Source organism: Dipteris shenzhenensis, chromosome 13 (genome assembly GCF_047967505.1).
Source record: "Dipteris shenzhenensis isolate YYH24624 ecotype China chromosome 13, Dip_SZ_1.0, whole genome shotgun sequence".
Classification (NCBI taxonomy): Eukaryota; Viridiplantae; Streptophyta; class Polypodiopsida; order Gleicheniales; family Dipteridaceae; genus Dipteris; species Dipteris shenzhenensis.
The window spans coordinates 34,224,265-34,242,544 of record NC_141608.1 but is presented as its reverse complement, the minus strand read 5'-3'; the positions used below and the strand labels follow the sequence as shown (position 1 = coordinate 34,242,544).

The window sequence follows — 18,280 nt, the reverse complement described above, 5'->3', positions numbered from 1 at the left end:
TAATGGTCTTCATTTTACTTAAAAATAGAAATTAAGTTGTGTTGAAGTCCTTCCTAAAATGAGCGAGGGCCTTATTTTGGAGGACCTTAAAGAACTATGACATAGGATCACAACCATAAAGATTATGTGGACCATGACCACATATAATATATGTGGACCACAGCCATAAAGATTATAAAAGGGATACGAGGAAACAATTCAGGAACCCCATAAAACTTTAATGATAACGTCAGTTGGCAATAGATGTAAGAGCATGAAATACGTTTACCTCCTACCTATAGTCATTTTCTACAATCTATATTGAATGATGACATCTATTCAGCTACTATTAATTCAATGAATGCTTCAACAAACGAAACACCCCATTAGGTGTTCCTAAACATTGTGTGTACGTCTGATTACAACTGCAAGTATAATCTTTAATACAAAAAATGTCCAGGTGAAAAAAGTTGAATAGTTTTCAAATCCCTCATTAAATTGATTGCCTTTGCAAAGCTTGCTATTTGATTGTGATTGCATACACTAGGAAATGTATTCCTTTCACAGATATACATCCTCAAATCATTAGACATAAGACTAGATACACAGAGATAAATCACCCCTTTCAATCAGGCATTCCCCCTCGAAAAGTTGAAGTACGACAGCAGCCATTCAACTGCAGGTATGCCATTTGACCCGGCTTCTTCAATTTATCTACAATTTTAAACGTGCGTTCTTTTTGTGAAAGACAAGATCCTTCTTATTAGGTTAACGAGTATACAAAGCGAAGCGAAATCCCCTGTTTGCAAAATCCAGCCAGAGCAATGATATGATATCAGAGGTTGCACAGTACTCAAGCACATGGACCACAGTATGGAAAACAGAAAGACCTAGGTAGAAAACATCCAGGTTGGCAGAAAATAGTATATTGGTAGCATGTCACGAATAAATGCAGTCATCAACATAATCTTTACGTATGTAAAAAAGAATCATGAACTTATAGCTTCTTCAGGTTTCCAAGCTGGATGAATGAGATCTGTGCTTCATGATTACATACACCTTCCATACAGATACGATCTGAATGGAACTCGCATTCTGCTCACACCCACATGCCAGAATTGAACGATCTGTCAGAACATGGGATCCTGGCTAGAAACTCTGCATCAGATAAGAACAGTGCCATTCCTTAACATTGGAATTAGATCCACACTGTTTGTGTCTGCACATTCTCATATGATCACTTCATTAGGAGAGGCTAGCTTTAAATTGAAAAGCATAAGCCAAGTTAAATTCCTTTACTTGATGAATACTTGGCTTATCAGTAACTGAAGAGCGGGGACGAGCTTTCCCCAAACCAACTCGCTGAGCAAGCACATATGACTTAAGAAACGATCCCAGGATGCCTATCAGCAGCTGTCCTCCACTTTTGAGTCTCTACTGGAAGAATTCATGTGTTCAAAGAGGAATATAGCTGCTGTTAAACCCTGGAATCTGCTTGTGAGCAATTATACTCCGCATCTGGACGGTAAGCTATCAAATGCATTAGTGTGAAACATTGGGTACTTTGAGAACTAGGTGGGCCACTCCTTAATTTTCGAGTAAGGTCAGCCCTCTTTTTTGAGCAAGAACCATAACTGATCTCAAGTAATTATTATCATTTGAAAGGGATGTTTTTGCTACTCCAATCAGAAATGTACAGTATTTGATCATGACATTATCGCTCACCTGCCAAGGAAGCCAAAAATTGTCAATATAATCTGCAATAAAACATAATTTTTATTCAGTACAAATGCGTCCTCAAAATGGGAAAAAAAATAAAATGCTTTAGATCAACACAAGGAGAGTATGTTACAGGAATGCCTTTACAAGTTCGCACTAGCAGGAACGCAGATTGTTATTAGCAGGAGATAGAAAGGCAACAACTCCAATTGTCATCCCACAAAGGGAAAAATAACCCGCTCCCCTTTACCCCTTACTTCTTTGCAGTTGATATCCATATATGAAATTTGAGCCTCGCGATTTCCAATGCTAAATTATTACTAGCACATATGGAGAAAAATTTCCAGCAGATATGGTTATTCAGTGGCAAAGAAAAGCCAATAAATCTTACTTCAAAAGTAGTCAGAAACACATGACATGCATCCAATGCTTTAGTTCCCTGCATCCATTCAAATACAGGAGGAGGTAAAGCCAAACATCACCATGTATAGAAACAACACATTCCTCAGAATACTCTTAGGATTACAAATTTGTGTATGGAATACTTTCTGAAACCATCAATGCTGAAATATCTTGAGCAGTTCAACTTCTTACTGAGTTTCTTGCTTCCTTGACACTTGTAACTATCTTCTCAACAACTCCGCTTGCTATGCTTGCCAGCTCCTCATGGTAAGACAGTTCTCCACTAAAAAGTTCATCATTGCCTACAATCTTATCAAAATAACAGTATAGAGTAAGTTGCAATGAAGGTACAGATCTTTCCATCAATTGAATTGAGTAGCACATAAAAAGAATTGAATTAAGTAGCACATAAACACACTGATTTGTAAGATCTTAAAAAAAGAAAGTGTGTGTGGGGACTTTGAATAGATGCCAATACTAAAATGCATTTTTTATCTCCATTGCCCACGAGGCCTTTCCGTGATAGAGTCCACTCAGCATTTGCATATGGGATTGCGTAGAACCTTATTGATTTTCTGGAGATCTGTTGCTTGGCTCGCACACTCACAGGATTTTTGTGAGTTAGCAGGCTCAGATAGTGCACTCTTGATTTGGAGAGGCAACCCTTAGGTCATTTTGCATGGACTTGGTATCCCTCTCCACCTTCCATACACAGTGTGTGGGAGATTATTGCTAGTTTCATTGCATGGCAGATATGGCGATCCGGATGTACAGATGCCATAGAGTGCACTCAGGCATACACTCCTCAATCCTTAACAGGAAATCATCCATACTCTGGAGCAGGATTCAGGGCTCTCCCACGTTGCTGAGAGCATCTCTTATAAGGAAGTGGGGCCATGGATTCTCCCATAGGCCCATTCATGGCATTTCTAAACTCCGAAGTGGCTGAGCCAGCCTCATATTTTTTCCTCATTATTTGTAACCCCTCATATACATTTTCACAAGACCTTGCACTGGTCTTATTGTTTTTTCTGGTTATCGTCCATAGAAGTTACTTTTTTGTGCCCCCCCCCCCCCCCACCCCTTTTCCCCCAAAAAAAAGAAAAGAAAAAAACTTTATTGGAGAGTGTGTGTGTTGTTATGGACCTTCCTGGCAGCCTCCCTCATGTGGAAGATCTCCCGTGCCACCCCTCCCTGGGAGTGCTCTCTGCTCTTGTGATCCTCTAGGCGTGCCCCTTTCCTCTAGACCGCATCATGAGCACATTTAACCCAGGCTCGTGTGCGCCAATATGCCAAACCGTCTGGGTATGTTGCGTTCCCTTTACAAGATGTACTATGGGCTCAACAGGAGATTCTTCGGCATGTGTCTCCAATTGTGTCCCATGAATTGACCATGCAAATTGAGGCACCTTTCACGGAGACTGAGTTGAGAGATGCAATAACACATTTGGCAAATGGAAGTCTCCGGGTTGGGATGGTCTCACTGTAGAGTTCTTCCTTTGAGTATTGGGATGCCCTTTCTCCTACGTTGCTACATATGATCAATTTTGCTTGGAAAACTCAGCAAATGCCAGCTAGTTGGAAAAAAGGGTTGGTCAAATTATTCCCTAAGAAACATTTGTGTGAATCTTTTGCTGACTGGAGGCCTATTACACGTATGACAGTCATCTATAAGCTCATTGCTAAGATGGTGGTGAGTTGTATCAAAGGTTTCCTACATTATGGGCTACATCCTGCCTAGTATAGGTTCATTCTCGGAAGACATATAATGGATAGTATTGCAAATGCTTCTGTTGGGATAGAATATGCAAAGTGCACTCAGCAAGATGTTCTCTTGTTTGAAGTTGATATTGCAAAAGATTTTGACATTGTGCAATGGGATTTCATCTCATAGACTATGCATTTACTGGGATTTAAGACAAAGATGCAGTGCATCATTTGTAGGTTGTATCATGATAGCAAAGCTACTGACATTCTCTCTTGAGATCTAAGTGACGAATAGAGTCTTTGTCATTCAATACTTCAAGGAGGCCCCCTCGGTGCCTTTTTATATGCAATAGCTACTCATCTAATGCTTCTATGCATTGATCATCTCGTTTCTACAGGTAGCTTACACATGGAGGGAGGCACATGATTACACAAGCATATACTAATGACTCTTCTTCACTCTCAAGAACACATAGAAGGATCTTTCCCAACTCATGAGTGCTTTATCATTGTATGGTTTTCCAGCTTGCATGTAGGGGAAGTTTCAAAAATCTAAGCTTCTACCACTCCATGCAAAAGATTGGCATAACTTTCTTTGGCCTAGGGAGATTGTTTCATCTTTGTAGCTTGTGCGGCATCTGTTGGGTATTGCAATCCAAAAACTGCTCGATTTGGATTTTCATGCAGTTGTAGGTGGAAGTAGCTTGTGACATTTTGCAATGTATAATTGGCCTTGTGAGGTGATCCAATCACTCTTTGAGGTTACCAAATGTCTCCAGGATCGATTTTTGGGCGGCTCTTCTATATGGCTGCCACATCATTTACATAAGATAGACGTTTTTTGGTTGTTTAAGATGTAGTTCTTGGATGGTCTTGGATGGTTTTTGTATATTGACAGCTCCTCCTTTAGTAGGGCGGCCCTCATACTTTTGGATGACGTTTCTAGATATTGAGCATTTAGCTTTGGCCATGTGTTTCCTCCTTGGAGGTGTTCACATATAAGAGGAATTGACTTTGTTCTACAATCTAATATTTTGGCCATTTTTTCATGTTATGGATTACTTTTTTGTGTATTCTCTTGAGGTATCTTGACAGGTTCTCCTTTTGTGAGCTCTGACAAAGCTGGTAAGCTTGAGGAGAAGTTTATGGAGAAGCTTCATTGATCCTACATAGTTTCCAACTTGAAATTACACTCAAAATACTTGTTGCTGTTGTTGCCTTACTTTCTTTATAGATTGATTGGCTATAATAGTGTCTATGTTTTTGCACAGTTTGCAAATTTGTACAGTCTCCTTTCCTACAGCTCAATTCTATTTCCCTATATGGTATCAGAGCACATGAGTTGCTGCAAGAATTCCTTTCCTAGCAATCTAAAGATCAAGCTCATCAACACGAGATGGAGATTTGCAGCTTGGGTTTCTCGATTTGTGGCTTTTGTCTTGGATATACATCTTTTTTGGGACCCTACCCTGTGTTGGTAGTTTCAGCTTCTACTTGGTAGCAGATTTGGTTGGTGCTTGTGGTGGTTTACATCCCTTTTGGCTGATTGATCCTTTTGAGGAGAAGTTCTTGTTTTTTGGCATTCTCTCCTTGTGCTTGTGAGAGATACACCTTTTTTTTCAAAGCTTCCCTCTTGGTAAACTATGTTTCTGGTGATTGACCTTGTCAGGTAGTCCGATCATCCTTTGAGGTTACTAAATGTCAAGACAAGATTCCAGTATTGATTTTGAGGCGGCTCTTCTACATAGATGCCACATCATTTACACAAGAGAGACCGTTCTGGCTGTATAAGATATAGTTCTTGGATGGTTTTGGTGTATTGGCTCGCCGCCTCATACATTTGGATGACATTTCTAGATCTTGATCATGTAGCTTTGGTCATGGGTTTTCTCCTGGAGATGTTTATCATATAAGAGGAGCCGATTATGTTCTATCATCTAGTATTTGGCCATCTTTTCATGTTATGGATTAGTTTTTGTGCATTCTCTTGAGCTATGTCAACAGGTTCTCCTTTTGTGAGCTTCAACAAAGCTGGTAAGCTTGAGGAAATGTTTATGGAGACGCTTCGTTGATGCCTACGTAATTCTACCTTGGAAACACACACACAGTACTTGTGCTGACTTTGTTGCTTCTGATTGTGATACTTCCTTCACAAGTCGATTGGGTATCGTTGTGTCTATGTTTTTGCACAATCTGCAAATTCCTATAGTCTCCTTTCTTGCAAATCGATTCTATTTTCCTACGACATCTTGGTTATCCTTTGGGGTGGGCAATTACTCATCACTCCAACAAATAGATGCGTTCCTCACTAAGCTAAAAAACAAGTTGGAATGCTGAAAGTTAGCTACTTGGCTAGTGGATGTCCGATTCCGTACAATCCAATCGATCTTATCGTTATTTTTGCCGCTGATGATGTTTGCTAGGCAGGATATCTCTTCTTTCATGTCTACTATCCTAGAGGCTTTCTGGCGGTCGAAGCATGATCGTACGGGCCTGAGGTTCCTTTCCTTAGAGCACCTCTACTCACTAAGGATGCATGTGGGACTATATATTCTTAATATTCGCAAACATATTTTGGCTCACAACAAAGGGAAAATGATGCTTGAGTTTATGACGTCATACGCTCATAAGAGAAACTCCCTGTAGAATTAGAGAGAAGATTTTTGCTGCCAATATGACCAACTGGATGCCAAGATGCTTTGAACGGAACCTTGGACCCTTCATCCACTGTTCTTCCTCTTCCCTCTTCAGATTATTTTGTAGCCAGCATTTCTTAAAGTCATGAATAACCTTGCCTGCTATTGAGCCAAGTCGTTACTTTTGCTATATCTTTGCCAAACCAGCCTTTAATCCATAAGCCTACAAAGCTTCAGTGTTCCTTGCAACCATGAACATAATAGTCCCCCCTGAACTCTCCTAAATAATACTCACCAACAACCTCGAGCCCGCGCCTAGCAGATTTTCGTGATCATATGCGAACTACAACAAAAAAGAAGCAGACTGTCCTACTATCCTTCGCACTATGCTCATGGGAGGTTGCTGCAAATCATCTTGTGTGTAGCTGCCTTCAATTCAGCACTCAATGGCCATGCATATCCCAACGTCCACGACCAGTTCATTCCACCCGACCTCGAAAAGAAGTCACACGAAGCCGATCAACTGTATCCACTTGAGCTACAACCGAGCCGTTTCCATGGAAATGAACGTATAGGCACTTCTTTGGATCATCCAAAATCACCCTTAACCACAACATATATTATGCGAACCAAGTCTATCTATTAGCCATGGACTTGGACTATCAGCACCATCAGAAAGCTCCCACGGGTGGAAAGATTCTACACTATAGATATAGGTCATGCAATCCCTCCCGTGCTGTAATAGTTGCTTACAGGCGACTGCAGCACGGCACCAACTTCTTGTGGAAGGCTAGAAGGCTCCCGAGCTTGCTGTGTCGGAGAGAAGCATCAGCAAAACCATGGACAGTAGCTCACAAAGCTTTTAGAAACATGCGTGATGATTATTCGCGACACTGCTCAATCATGCTTACCACCGCACCGGATTGAAGAGCCTCCACGACTCCTTGGAACCAGATCACACAGTCTCTTGCTCTTTAGGGTTGCTACAGTTATTCTATATCTAGCCAGTCAGCCTTCATCTTCTGTTTATCATCTAGACAATAGATCATGCTTTGTGATCAAGGCTCAAAGCCAAGGCCCGTCGTGATGGAAAATCACCTCTTGTAATAGCATAGGTTGTCAGATTGACACCGCCACCTAGTCGATCTCCCTCCTGGCCCGTTATCTCTCCGAGACCCTTGAAGCCAGTACACTGATCACCCCGCCTCTTCCTTATTTTGTTCTGAGAAATCCTCCAGCTCCCGTAATTTGTGGCATTGGTACAGGTGCACTGTAATATTGTAACTGAGTGTAGCAAGACTTCCCTCAGCCACGATCATCTACAGACATTAACCCGCCTGCTGTGAAACCACCACAAATCTGATTGAAGATGACAACCGAGAGAGGTGTTGAAGCACTTGTATATTCAAGTTTCTTGTCTGCAAGTCCATGATTCCAAACAATATTGGCCACCCACAAGTCAATTGCGCAACACAATTGATGCACAACTATCAAGCTTTCACAATCTCATTATTACTGGAACAAACAAAAGGCTGCGTACTAGATTAGCAGCTTTTTCCCTCATCAACAACCCTTGGGGCAACTCTGAATTTGTCAAAATAAGATGGACACTTCCCACTGTAAATCGAAATGAACATAAGGTTTATGAAAAACACGATCAACTTCCCTCTACAACTTGAGATGAGCACGAAGATGCCCATGAACCGAGGCTCGCTGCCCTTCTTATAGATGGCCAACTTTTTTCTTTCCTTCTGGCCCGCTCTTCCTGTTTGTGGACATGCAAAGTGCTTCTTGAACTGTAGTCTTTTTAGAAAGCACTACTCCATCTTCAATGCCTTGGTGCCCACTCGCTTCACTTCCTCTGCCTTTGAAAACGCACAGTCTTCACTTAGTTCACCATTTGTCCCATGTGCCGATGCAAGATCTAAGGCCCATATCCAAGCTCCATAGCTATCCGATCATTTCATTGGCAACAAAGTCCATGTCATCATTTTCTGCAATTAGGTTCTCCATACAAGCAATCATTTATTTATGAAATAAATATTTGATACAAAATATTTTCTCAAAAATAGAGGCGGCCCCTATCATACTATTTTCTAGCTACTACCTCCTAGCCTCTCCATACTAGCTACAAGTGTCTAACAATGTTATTTTTACCTATGCCTAGGTGCTTTTATATGTGACCTGTATTGCATTTTTCAGTTTTTACAAAAAGATATATGTCGCTCAAAAAAGCCCATCACATTTTGCCCTCCCCCAAATTGCTTGAGCATGCACATGCTCAGCAGAGCGCATGTCATGTCCTCCTGTTGTCATCCTAGATCCAAAGGAAAAGACGCACTCAACCATTGCTTTTGCTTGATAGAGGAGGTGGATCCTCCGGGATCAAAGACCTACTTGCTTCCCTTAACACCTTCCTACTTCAAACCCTTGCCTTCATAAGAGAGCCATATCTTGTCAAGCTTCACCTCATCCTCAATATTTGATTGCACTGGCTAAACATTTGCACCTTCCCTTCCCTTCATTTTAACAGCATCAAAATATTCCTCTTTGTCTACTACATTGTCTGCCTTAATGGCATTCTTTGGAAAATCATCATACTTCTGAGAACAACTTGCCTATGCTCTACCTCCACCTCCTCCACTAGCTGCATGAAATCTACCCATGAATCCTCTTTCTTCTCCAATTGTCCCACATCATCCTCAGCTTCATTCTCAGTCTCTGGCAATATCATACCCACTTCATCTCCACTTCAATATGTGATCTCACTGTCGCTTTCACTCCCTTCTTCACTTTCACTAGAGATGGCTTCACTTTCTTCTTTTTCTTCCTCTTCTTTCTCAAGCAACTTCCTATCTACCATGCTAAACTTTTTCCTCAACTCTCCTTTATCCACAAGAGTGAGTGTGACCTTCCCGCAGTCCTGTATTGCTTTTACCAGTTGAAGGTGCATGGTGGAGAGGGAGAGAGAGAGGGTAGGCTAGGGAGAGAGATAATAAAACTCAAAGAGAGACATAATGAAACGCAAATGAAATAGCAAGAGCAATGAACAAAATGAAAGTACCCACTTTTAGACCAAAGAGCTTGTAGGCTTGATACTTGATTTCTTTGACACTAGACAAGTACAGCTCTTATATAGAGCACACACACACATATGAACACCAATGCATATGGGATAACTCCCAATGTGACACGTGGCATCCATAGGACACACTAGATTAGAACTCACTAGAACACACCAAGCTGACTCATCTTGACTCCATTTCCTAACACCTCCCTATGGAGGAAAGGTGAGTGACTCCTGGAGTGAAACCAAGAATAGAAGATGACAATGACGGTCATCGAACTGTGCAATGACAGACATGGCTCTCATGCTATCCAGAGGCAAGTAAACATGGCTCAGAGGCTAGTGAGCATGGTATATAGACTCAGAGGCGCAATTAACATGGATCAAAGGCTCATCATGCATGGATGCGTGGCCAACTCAGAGGTCTAGGAGACTAATGCACCAACATCCTGGAACTGACATGCCAGGCCTGATAAATAGACCTATCAAAGCCAATACATGGCTTCCACAGTACATCCCCCTCTTGGTTCCAGGGCCTAATTAGGGACATGGAGCCACACACCATAAATATAAAAGAAATACATCATTTTAGGAGGAGTATCTAAGGTAGAGGACCTTTATTGACTCAACACACATCATTTATTTCATGCATTTTTTGGAAACAACCCAGGGCAGAGTACCCAAATATTCCTAACCATTATCTATTATTTCAAATAGATCATGGAAAACAATAGATAAAGCTCGTCAGTCAGGTTTAGTAGATGTGGCGTAAAGATTTTGGAACTTGGCTTTGATTTTCGTGTGGCTGAAGTAGTGGAATCAAAGTGACGAAGTAATTTGTTATCCAACCCCATGGTATCAAATCGATATGAGGTAGTGAAGCGGTGGACTACTAGCTCCCGCAAGTCGATGTAGCAGCAATTCTCTTCAAGTAGGTTGTTTCTTTAAAAACGGGCTCCAAATGAGGTCGTTTTTAGGGTGACCAGTAGTAGGAACATCTCCACAACAGTAAGCAACTATTTCCTTCACAAAAATGCCCCCAAAACAACAAAAACGAGCTGTTCTTTAGCACATCGCCTGGCCTCATCTTGCACACAATAAGTAAAGATCTGTAGCATGAAGGCTGGGTCTTGCGATTCTTGATAAAACACGTAATTTTCAATTGTTCCATAAATTTCTCTCCATCTTCGCTTGGTGTCCCATGAAACAACGGGTAGTCTTGAGCCATGACTTCTAATGATCAACCACCAATAATTCTGGTCTTGTAAACCGAAGGTCTGATCCTCTGTGGAGGCACCAATTGGTCTATGAATTGTAATGCCAAGTGGTGGCATAAAAGATTGCAGTAGCTTTGGTCCTGCAAACATCCTCTTCGTCAATAGGTTTTTCTATGGTGGCGGGTAATTCTTGGGGTTATTCCATTTGGCCAATTCCCAGAACGAAGACATATTGCTTCTAATGTCTGGGTCCAAGGGAATCCTTGCTCCACCTTTTATGGCATTGCCTTATGACTTGTGACTTTCTGCTTTTTCTACAACAATGTCTCCGAGCTCAGTTTCCTACTGCTTGCTTTGGAAAGCTTTTTGGGCTACTCAGGATTTACCATGGAGGCACAAGTTTGATCTTTTTTTCACTTCGGTTTCCTACTGCTTGCTTTGGCAAGCTTTTTGGGCTGCTCAGGATTTACCCATGGAGGCACGAGTTTGATCTTTTTTTACTTGGGTTCAATATTGGGAACTCTAAACTCTATGGAAAGATAGAAATCATAAGTCTTTGGAGGTTCTACTTTTTCCAAGCACTTCTTACGGATGTCACTCCGGAAATCTTTCTATGATTGTTTGTGTTCGTCAAATAGATTACTCTGTTTACTTATCTTACATTGAAATCTTTTGATATTGTAATTGCATGTTCCCACTTTGGGGACTGCTGCTTGCAATATAAAGATACCAGGATTTCACCACACTAAAAAAGTTGTGTGTGTTTTTGTGTATGCTGTATACAGCATCTATAAATATGCTGGAACAAATCAAGTGCTTGACTTTCAATGTACAGGGTTTATGTGACACTAGGGAATGGAAGCTTGTGTGGGCAATATATGAATGAATTGCAGCTTGATATAGTGGTTCTGCAGGAGCACAATCAGCATATATGTGTAGGAAACACATGTCATTTTACTGGTTATGATATCTTCTATCTCAGAGAGCATCCTTTTTTGGGTGTTGTCTTTCTTGTGAAGCATTCTTTTCACTCAGTTGTGGCTTTAAATGGCAATGAAGGCAGGTGGATCATTATTCAGTGTCTAATCCAGGGTGAAATACTTGAATTCCCCTCTATTTACGCTTCTCAATCTTCTCATCAAAGAACAAAAATTTGGGAGGCTATGCAACAATATCCCTAGAGGCAGCATGCATTTATTTGAGGGGACTTTAATAATGCACCCCAGCAGAGGGGGATAATGCTTTATATGCTGACATTGGAACATAGACTTTGGTCCCAATTGATCTCTCATCTTGGTCTTGTGGATCTTGGGAGGGTTAAAGCCTATGCTTCCAAGATATACCTTTTGCATAATGCCCAGTCTGCATATTGGGCCCGGTTGGACCGTTAGTACATTGTAAATGTGCAGTAGTATGATCCTCTTACTTGTCAAATATGGGTGGATTATGCCTTTCTCCATTTCGATCGTGCTCCATTATGGTTGAGGCTGCCTTTTCATGAGATGCCACATGGCAAGTTGCCAGATAAAAAGACTCGTCATAGTTAATAACAGTCACCTAGAGCATGATGAGTAGAAGCAAATGGTTGGTAATGCCATTGCACCCCTTTGGGAACAATGCCAGAATAATCTTGACTATGCCTGAAATGCTTTTGTTTCTCGCATGCAATCACTAATTCATGACTATGGGAAGAATGACTTGCATGACAGTTGCTGATGCTAAAGTCAACTGCCAAGATTTGACAAAACTCAGCCATGTTAGGGATTTAACTCAGGCTAATCTTGCATGCTTATGTCACGCTAAGCATCTATTGCAGAGGAACAACCATAGGAAAATTGTCAAATGGGAAACTAAGGCCAAGCAAAAGGCTCTTTTGGATAAAGGTTGCTCTTCGAAAGAGGTCTTCAAAGTTTATATTATAAAAGTAAGATCAGAATATTTTTTGGGTTTTGACACCTAATGGTTGTTGGACTTCTTCTCGGGCACATCTTGCTCAAGCGTGTGTCAATCACTTTGCCCGACAATTTGGAAATCAGTAGTCCCACTTGTAGGAGGTTCTGCTAGCAAGGCGTAAGTTATTACAACATGTATCTCCCATTATTACTCCTGCCCAGGCTTTGCAGCTTGAGGAACCTTTCCAAAAAAAGAAGCTCCTTAATGCTTTAAAATCATGTGGTAAATGGAATCCCCCGGGTTGGGATGGTCTTACAGTGGAGTTTTTTCTAGCATATTGGGATGCCCTTAAACATGTTTTACTACATATGATTAATCATTCCTGGTAATATCAGCAAATGCCAGATGCTTGGAAACAAGGGTTGGTTAAGATCATCCCCAAAAAGCATATTTGTGAGTCACTTGCGGATTGGCGCCTATTATACTCATGCCAGTCATTTACAAGGCGGTTGTCAAAATGGTGGTTGATAAGATAAAAGGTTTTCTGCATGATGGTCTACATCCTACCCAATATGGCTTCATATCACACAGACACATCATTGATAATATTGCCAATGCCTATGTTGGCATAAAATTTGTAAAGTATACTCAACAAGATGTACTCTTGCTGCAAGTAGACATCACCAAAGCTTTTGATATTGTACAATGGGACTTAATCTCACAGGCCATGCAATCCCTGGGATCTGGAAATAAAATGCAGCATGTCATTTACTGACTCTAAAACGACAGTAAAGCGGCCTGCATTCTATGAAGATAATTTTTTTATACGTGGACTTTATATCATTCAGTGAGACAAGGATGACCTCTAAGTGCTTTGCTTTATGCAATAGCCACTCATCGATGCTTTGCAATATTGACCATCTTGTAGCCATTGGTGTCTTGCATGGTTTAGATATACACGGAAGAAAGCCCATGACTGCACAAGCTTATGTTGATGATTCATTCTTCACTCCAAAGAACATAGAGAGAGATCTTTCGCAACCCATGAGTGCTTTATCCTTACATGGAATAGCTGTTGGCTTGCAAGTAAACTTTCAAAAATCGAAGCTTCTACCTTTGCATGCCAAAGACTGGCATAGTTTTCTGTGGCCTGGGAAAATTGTGATGCCCAATCAACTTGTTCGTCATCTTGGTTATCCTTTGGGATGGATGGTCACTCACCGCCAGCCAGCAGATTGGGTGCTAGCTAAGCTAAAAAAGAAACTGGAATATTGGAAGCTAGCCACTGGTCTCTTCATGTTCGACTTCGTTTGTACAATCAATTTTTGGTGGCCTACATTCAATTCTTCTTGCCTTTGGTGATGTTCGATAAGAAAGATGACTTTCTAGTGCTCTAAGCATGGCCGTAAGAGTATCAGATTACTCTCTATGGAGTATCTCTGTTTGCCAAAGATGCGTGGAGGTTTGAATATATTAAATATTCACATGGATATTTTGGCACCTAAGGTGAAGATGATGCTGGAATTTCTGCAGGGTGATCAGCCTTGGGCTGCCATGTTCCGTCACCTGCTTTCACAGTTGACCACACATGTTTTTGGACTTTGGCATCCCACTCAATGGGATTTCATTCTCGGACATATTAATGGCAGAGTTAAAAGGATGCTCTTTTTTTTCTCAAATGTTTTCAGCTTGGAAAGAAATTCTATCTCATCTCAAATGGCATGGTCATGACTCTCTTGACGGGAATTCCTTGCATGCTGAGAGTCTGCATTGGTCAAAGGTGTTTGATCGCCCTCTTGCCTTGCAGAAACCCTGGCACTCTTATTTTATAGCGTCCAAAGGGATTCAATTGGTGGGTGATGTCAGGCAGGATGGTATGTTACGCCTAGCTGATGTCACCGTGGCCAGTTTATACAGGGTTTTGTTACCTCCTCCTTGGAGTTCACATAGGGAAAAAAAAGCTTTGTTCTATGAATCGTAATAAAAGATTGCAACAACTTTGGTCTTGCAAACTTCCTCTTTGTCCACAGGTGTTTCTATGGCGAGTGACGTTTGGTGTTATTCCCTTTGGACACCTCTTGGCACGTAGACATATTGCCCCTATTGCCTGTCACAGAGGCTTGGCTCCAAGGGAATCCTTGCTCCATCTTTCTTGGCATCGCCCTGCAACTTGTGACTTTTTGCTTTTTCTTCAGCAGCGTCTTTGAGCTAGGTTTCTACTGCTTGCTTTGGCAAGCTTTTTTGGCTTTTTGGTATGTACCCACGGAGACCTGAGTTTGAACATTTTTTCACTCTCTGGACTCAATGGAAAGACAAAAATCATAGTCTTTGGAGACTCTACTTTTTCCTATTTCACCATTTCCGGATGTCACTTAGGCAATCTCTTATGATTGCTTGTCTGTTTGTCAGATAGATTACTTTGTTTACTTGTCTTACAATGAAATCTTCTGATATTGTAATTGCATGTCTCCTTTTTGTAGACTGCTCTTTGTAATATAAACATACATGGATTTCACCAACAACAAAAAAATTGTCTTACACTGACATATTATGATATTGCCTCTTTGGCAACTGCTCCTTGTAATATAAACAAATATGGATTTCACAAAAGAAAAAAAGAGTGTGTGAAAAGTAAAATTCAAATGCTCTGATAGCTCGTTAATGAACTATGCAAAGACAATGCATACCTCCAATGAGTCCACATGATAAGGAAGGATGTCCTGGGATAAAGCACTGCAAGCTAGAAGGATCCCACAAAGAGCTGGTACCTCCCATGATTCTTTCAACCTGAAACAATCTGAGTCTTAAATTCCACATCACAGGGCTACATCTTATGCAGAACGACGTAATCAGCTAAATGTTATAAGTATCCCTGCACATCAATATTGCTATTCATGGAACTTGAAGCAAACAGGGAGCAGGAATGACGAGACAATTAAATCTTTTTACCAGAATTGTAATACAAGCAACAAAGGGATAATCAAAACCAAGAATTTCCCCAAAAACACTGCAAGCTAAAATTTTCCAAACAGAAATTACACCTCATATGATCCTTTCAACCTTAAAGAATATCTTTTTTTATTTTAACTACACAGCTAAATTGTAAGAAAAAGGCATAATCACATGCTCTAAGTCTTACCTCAAGTTTGATTGATGTGTTTCTTTTTCTTTTTTCTTTTCTTTGTGAAATAAACTTCTATTGAATATGAAAGAAATGGCTAAGTGCTACCCCGCAGTCTGATTGTTGCATGTCTCTTTCTCTTTTTCTGAAATAAACCTCCATTGAAGATGAAATAAATGGCTAAGACACCAGGACAGTGTCACACCAGTCCAGTAAGAGACTCAAAGAAAAAAGGACTACCTCTCGAAAGCATTTTTCAAAAACACTATAGGCTGGTATGATCTCACAAAGGACTTGCACTTCCCACTATGCCTTCAACCTATAACAATCTTCGTAAAGTCTAAATTGCAAGGCTGCACCATTTACAGAGAACATTATTCCAGAGTTACACTGAGTGTATTCCAAAACACTGTGTTTTCTTGCAGTATATTGAATTGGGAAATGCAGCAAGAATTGCAAATTGATGCACAAAATGACACAAAACTAGATCCTTCACTGTGCTATCAAAGCAAAAAAGAAGTCATCTATCACAAGAGCCTTTGCTAGAAACTTCAGCATTCAATTTCAAAGATGAAGAAGGTGTGACTTTTTAAGGTTTTCTTTGTATTTGATTTCTGGGTGTTCACTGCAGGAGGCTCAACCTTGTGTTTTCTGTTTCGATTCTCATCACCTCTGAGCTTTTAATTGGTGCCAAAGCCTTCGTCTTGCTTTCTACTTACATCTCCACCATGGGAAATACTTGTCATTGCAAAGGATGTTGTTCCTATGAGAAGCATCCACTGCCACTCTCTCTATTTCTTGAGATTGTTCCAAGGGTTCATTCACTATTGCAGATAGCATGAGACTTTGGAGAAACATTTCAAAATAGACCCACAAAGCCCGCATGCAGCCCAAAGCTTGTATGTGCCTCGGCATGCCTATACGTACACTTCTACTGATGTGTATGTCTTGTCCGACACCTGTGTGACCTGTTTTGGCATGTGCAGCTTGCTTTTTGCCTCCACCAGCCATTTGTGGGGCGATCGCTATCATTTTAGTCACTGCAAAACTTAGGTCATATGTTTCCAACTTGTGTACGCGAGGTGGGTTAAGCTTGTATTCGGCAAACCTCTCCAACACTCAAGGCAACTGCTCAACTTCATCTTGTGGGTGGACTTGGGTACAATTTGATGTAGCCGATGCTAGGGTTACCTGTGAGGCTGAGTACAAGGCAGCTTCTACCATGATGCCTATGGCACGGAATCTAGATTTTCATGCCCATACCAAGCACATTGAGATTCATTATGATTATGTTAGAGAGAGGTTTCATGCATGGGAGATCACATTGTACACAAAACAATGTTGTTGAGCTATTCACAAAGGCGACAAAGCTTTAGGCTTATTTCCTTTTTGGAAAACTTTTCCCCTCCAATTAGCAGGGTTTTCCCCTTGGGGTTAGTATTAGGGTCAGTGCCCTCTATACAAGATATAATCCTCATTATGGTTGTTCTCATAAGATATACAACTCTTTCATTCTCAATTCAACGTGTTCTCCTCTCATCCCCGAACCCAACATGTTATCTGGTTAGTTTTGTCAATCAGTCTCTAGCTCTTTCACTAAGATAATAATCTAGGGGCAAGTAGTTTCACTTTATCTTTCCCCCCTTATATGGCACATCTCAAAGCATTGACAGGCAAGCAAAAGGACCCTCAGGGACATCAAAGGTGCTATGCGCTTTGGGCTCTTTTATGGGCAGTCCAAAACTCTACAGGTGCAACAGCTTTGTGACAATGATGGGGTACATAGCAAAGACAAAAAACATACCACAGCCTACATTTTTTGACATAGCATTGGAAATATTTCATGGGTGAGCAAGAAGCAAAATACTATTGCTCTTTCTTCCACTGAGACTGAGTATATGGCAGCAAATGCAGCAATATGTGAAGCGATTCAACTTCAAAGATTACTGGTAATCTTGGCATAGCACAAGAGGATTCACTTCCTATTGGTTGTGACAACCAATCATGCATTGCTTTGGCCAAGAATTTTGTAGATCATTCATCCATGACAATCCAATAGATATAGCCAATGCTCTACCAAAGAGATCAATCTCTAAGAATCAACTTATCAAGTTAGACTCCTACAACTATATTGCATTACAGGGGGATTGTTGGGTCTATGCTCATCATGTATAGGATAATGCGCTCGTGGGTTGCTAACAAGTCCAAATCAAGAACCTGACTCTAGTCTAATGAAGCAGTCTAGGGTTTTAAGAGTATGGTGCAAAAATCACTATATGTATGGCACTGTGCCATGTGTCGCTAGGACTTAATCTAGTTCTAGGATTTAGGGTTGTCTAGAAACCCACTATTTCTTTGTATTTCAAAGTTGTGTGCAATTCATGTCAGCTTATTAAGCTTTCTCCAACGTTATATGTGCTCTCCCTGCTCTTACAAACTTCACACAAATACCTTTCATGAAGGACCTCAAATCCTTTTAGGTTTTGATTATCCACTTTACCGACAATGAGCCAACCAAAGGCATTTGCTGCAACTGCAA

At 40.8% G+C, this 18,280-nt stretch overlaps 1 protein-coding gene across 1 annotated transcript in view; it reads right to left on the bottom strand.

The window, feature by feature from the left end:
* Positions 1-608: 608 nt before the first annotated feature.
* Positions 609-18,280, bottom strand: part of LOC147895332 (uncharacterized) — a 212,144-nt gene continuing 194,472 nt past the window's right edge. Inside the window, exons 20-23 of the mRNA XM_087383874.1 lie at positions 15,308-15,407; positions 2,293-2,409; positions 2,090-2,137; positions 609-1,704 (exon numbers count right to left, since the gene is read on the bottom strand). Coding sequence (XP_087240000.1) covers positions 1,567-1,704; positions 2,090-2,137; positions 2,293-2,409; positions 15,308-15,407 — 403 coding nt within the window. The 3' untranslated portion in view covers positions 609-1,566. The remainder of the gene's footprint in view (positions 1,705-2,089; positions 2,138-2,292; positions 2,410-15,307; positions 15,408-18,280) is intronic.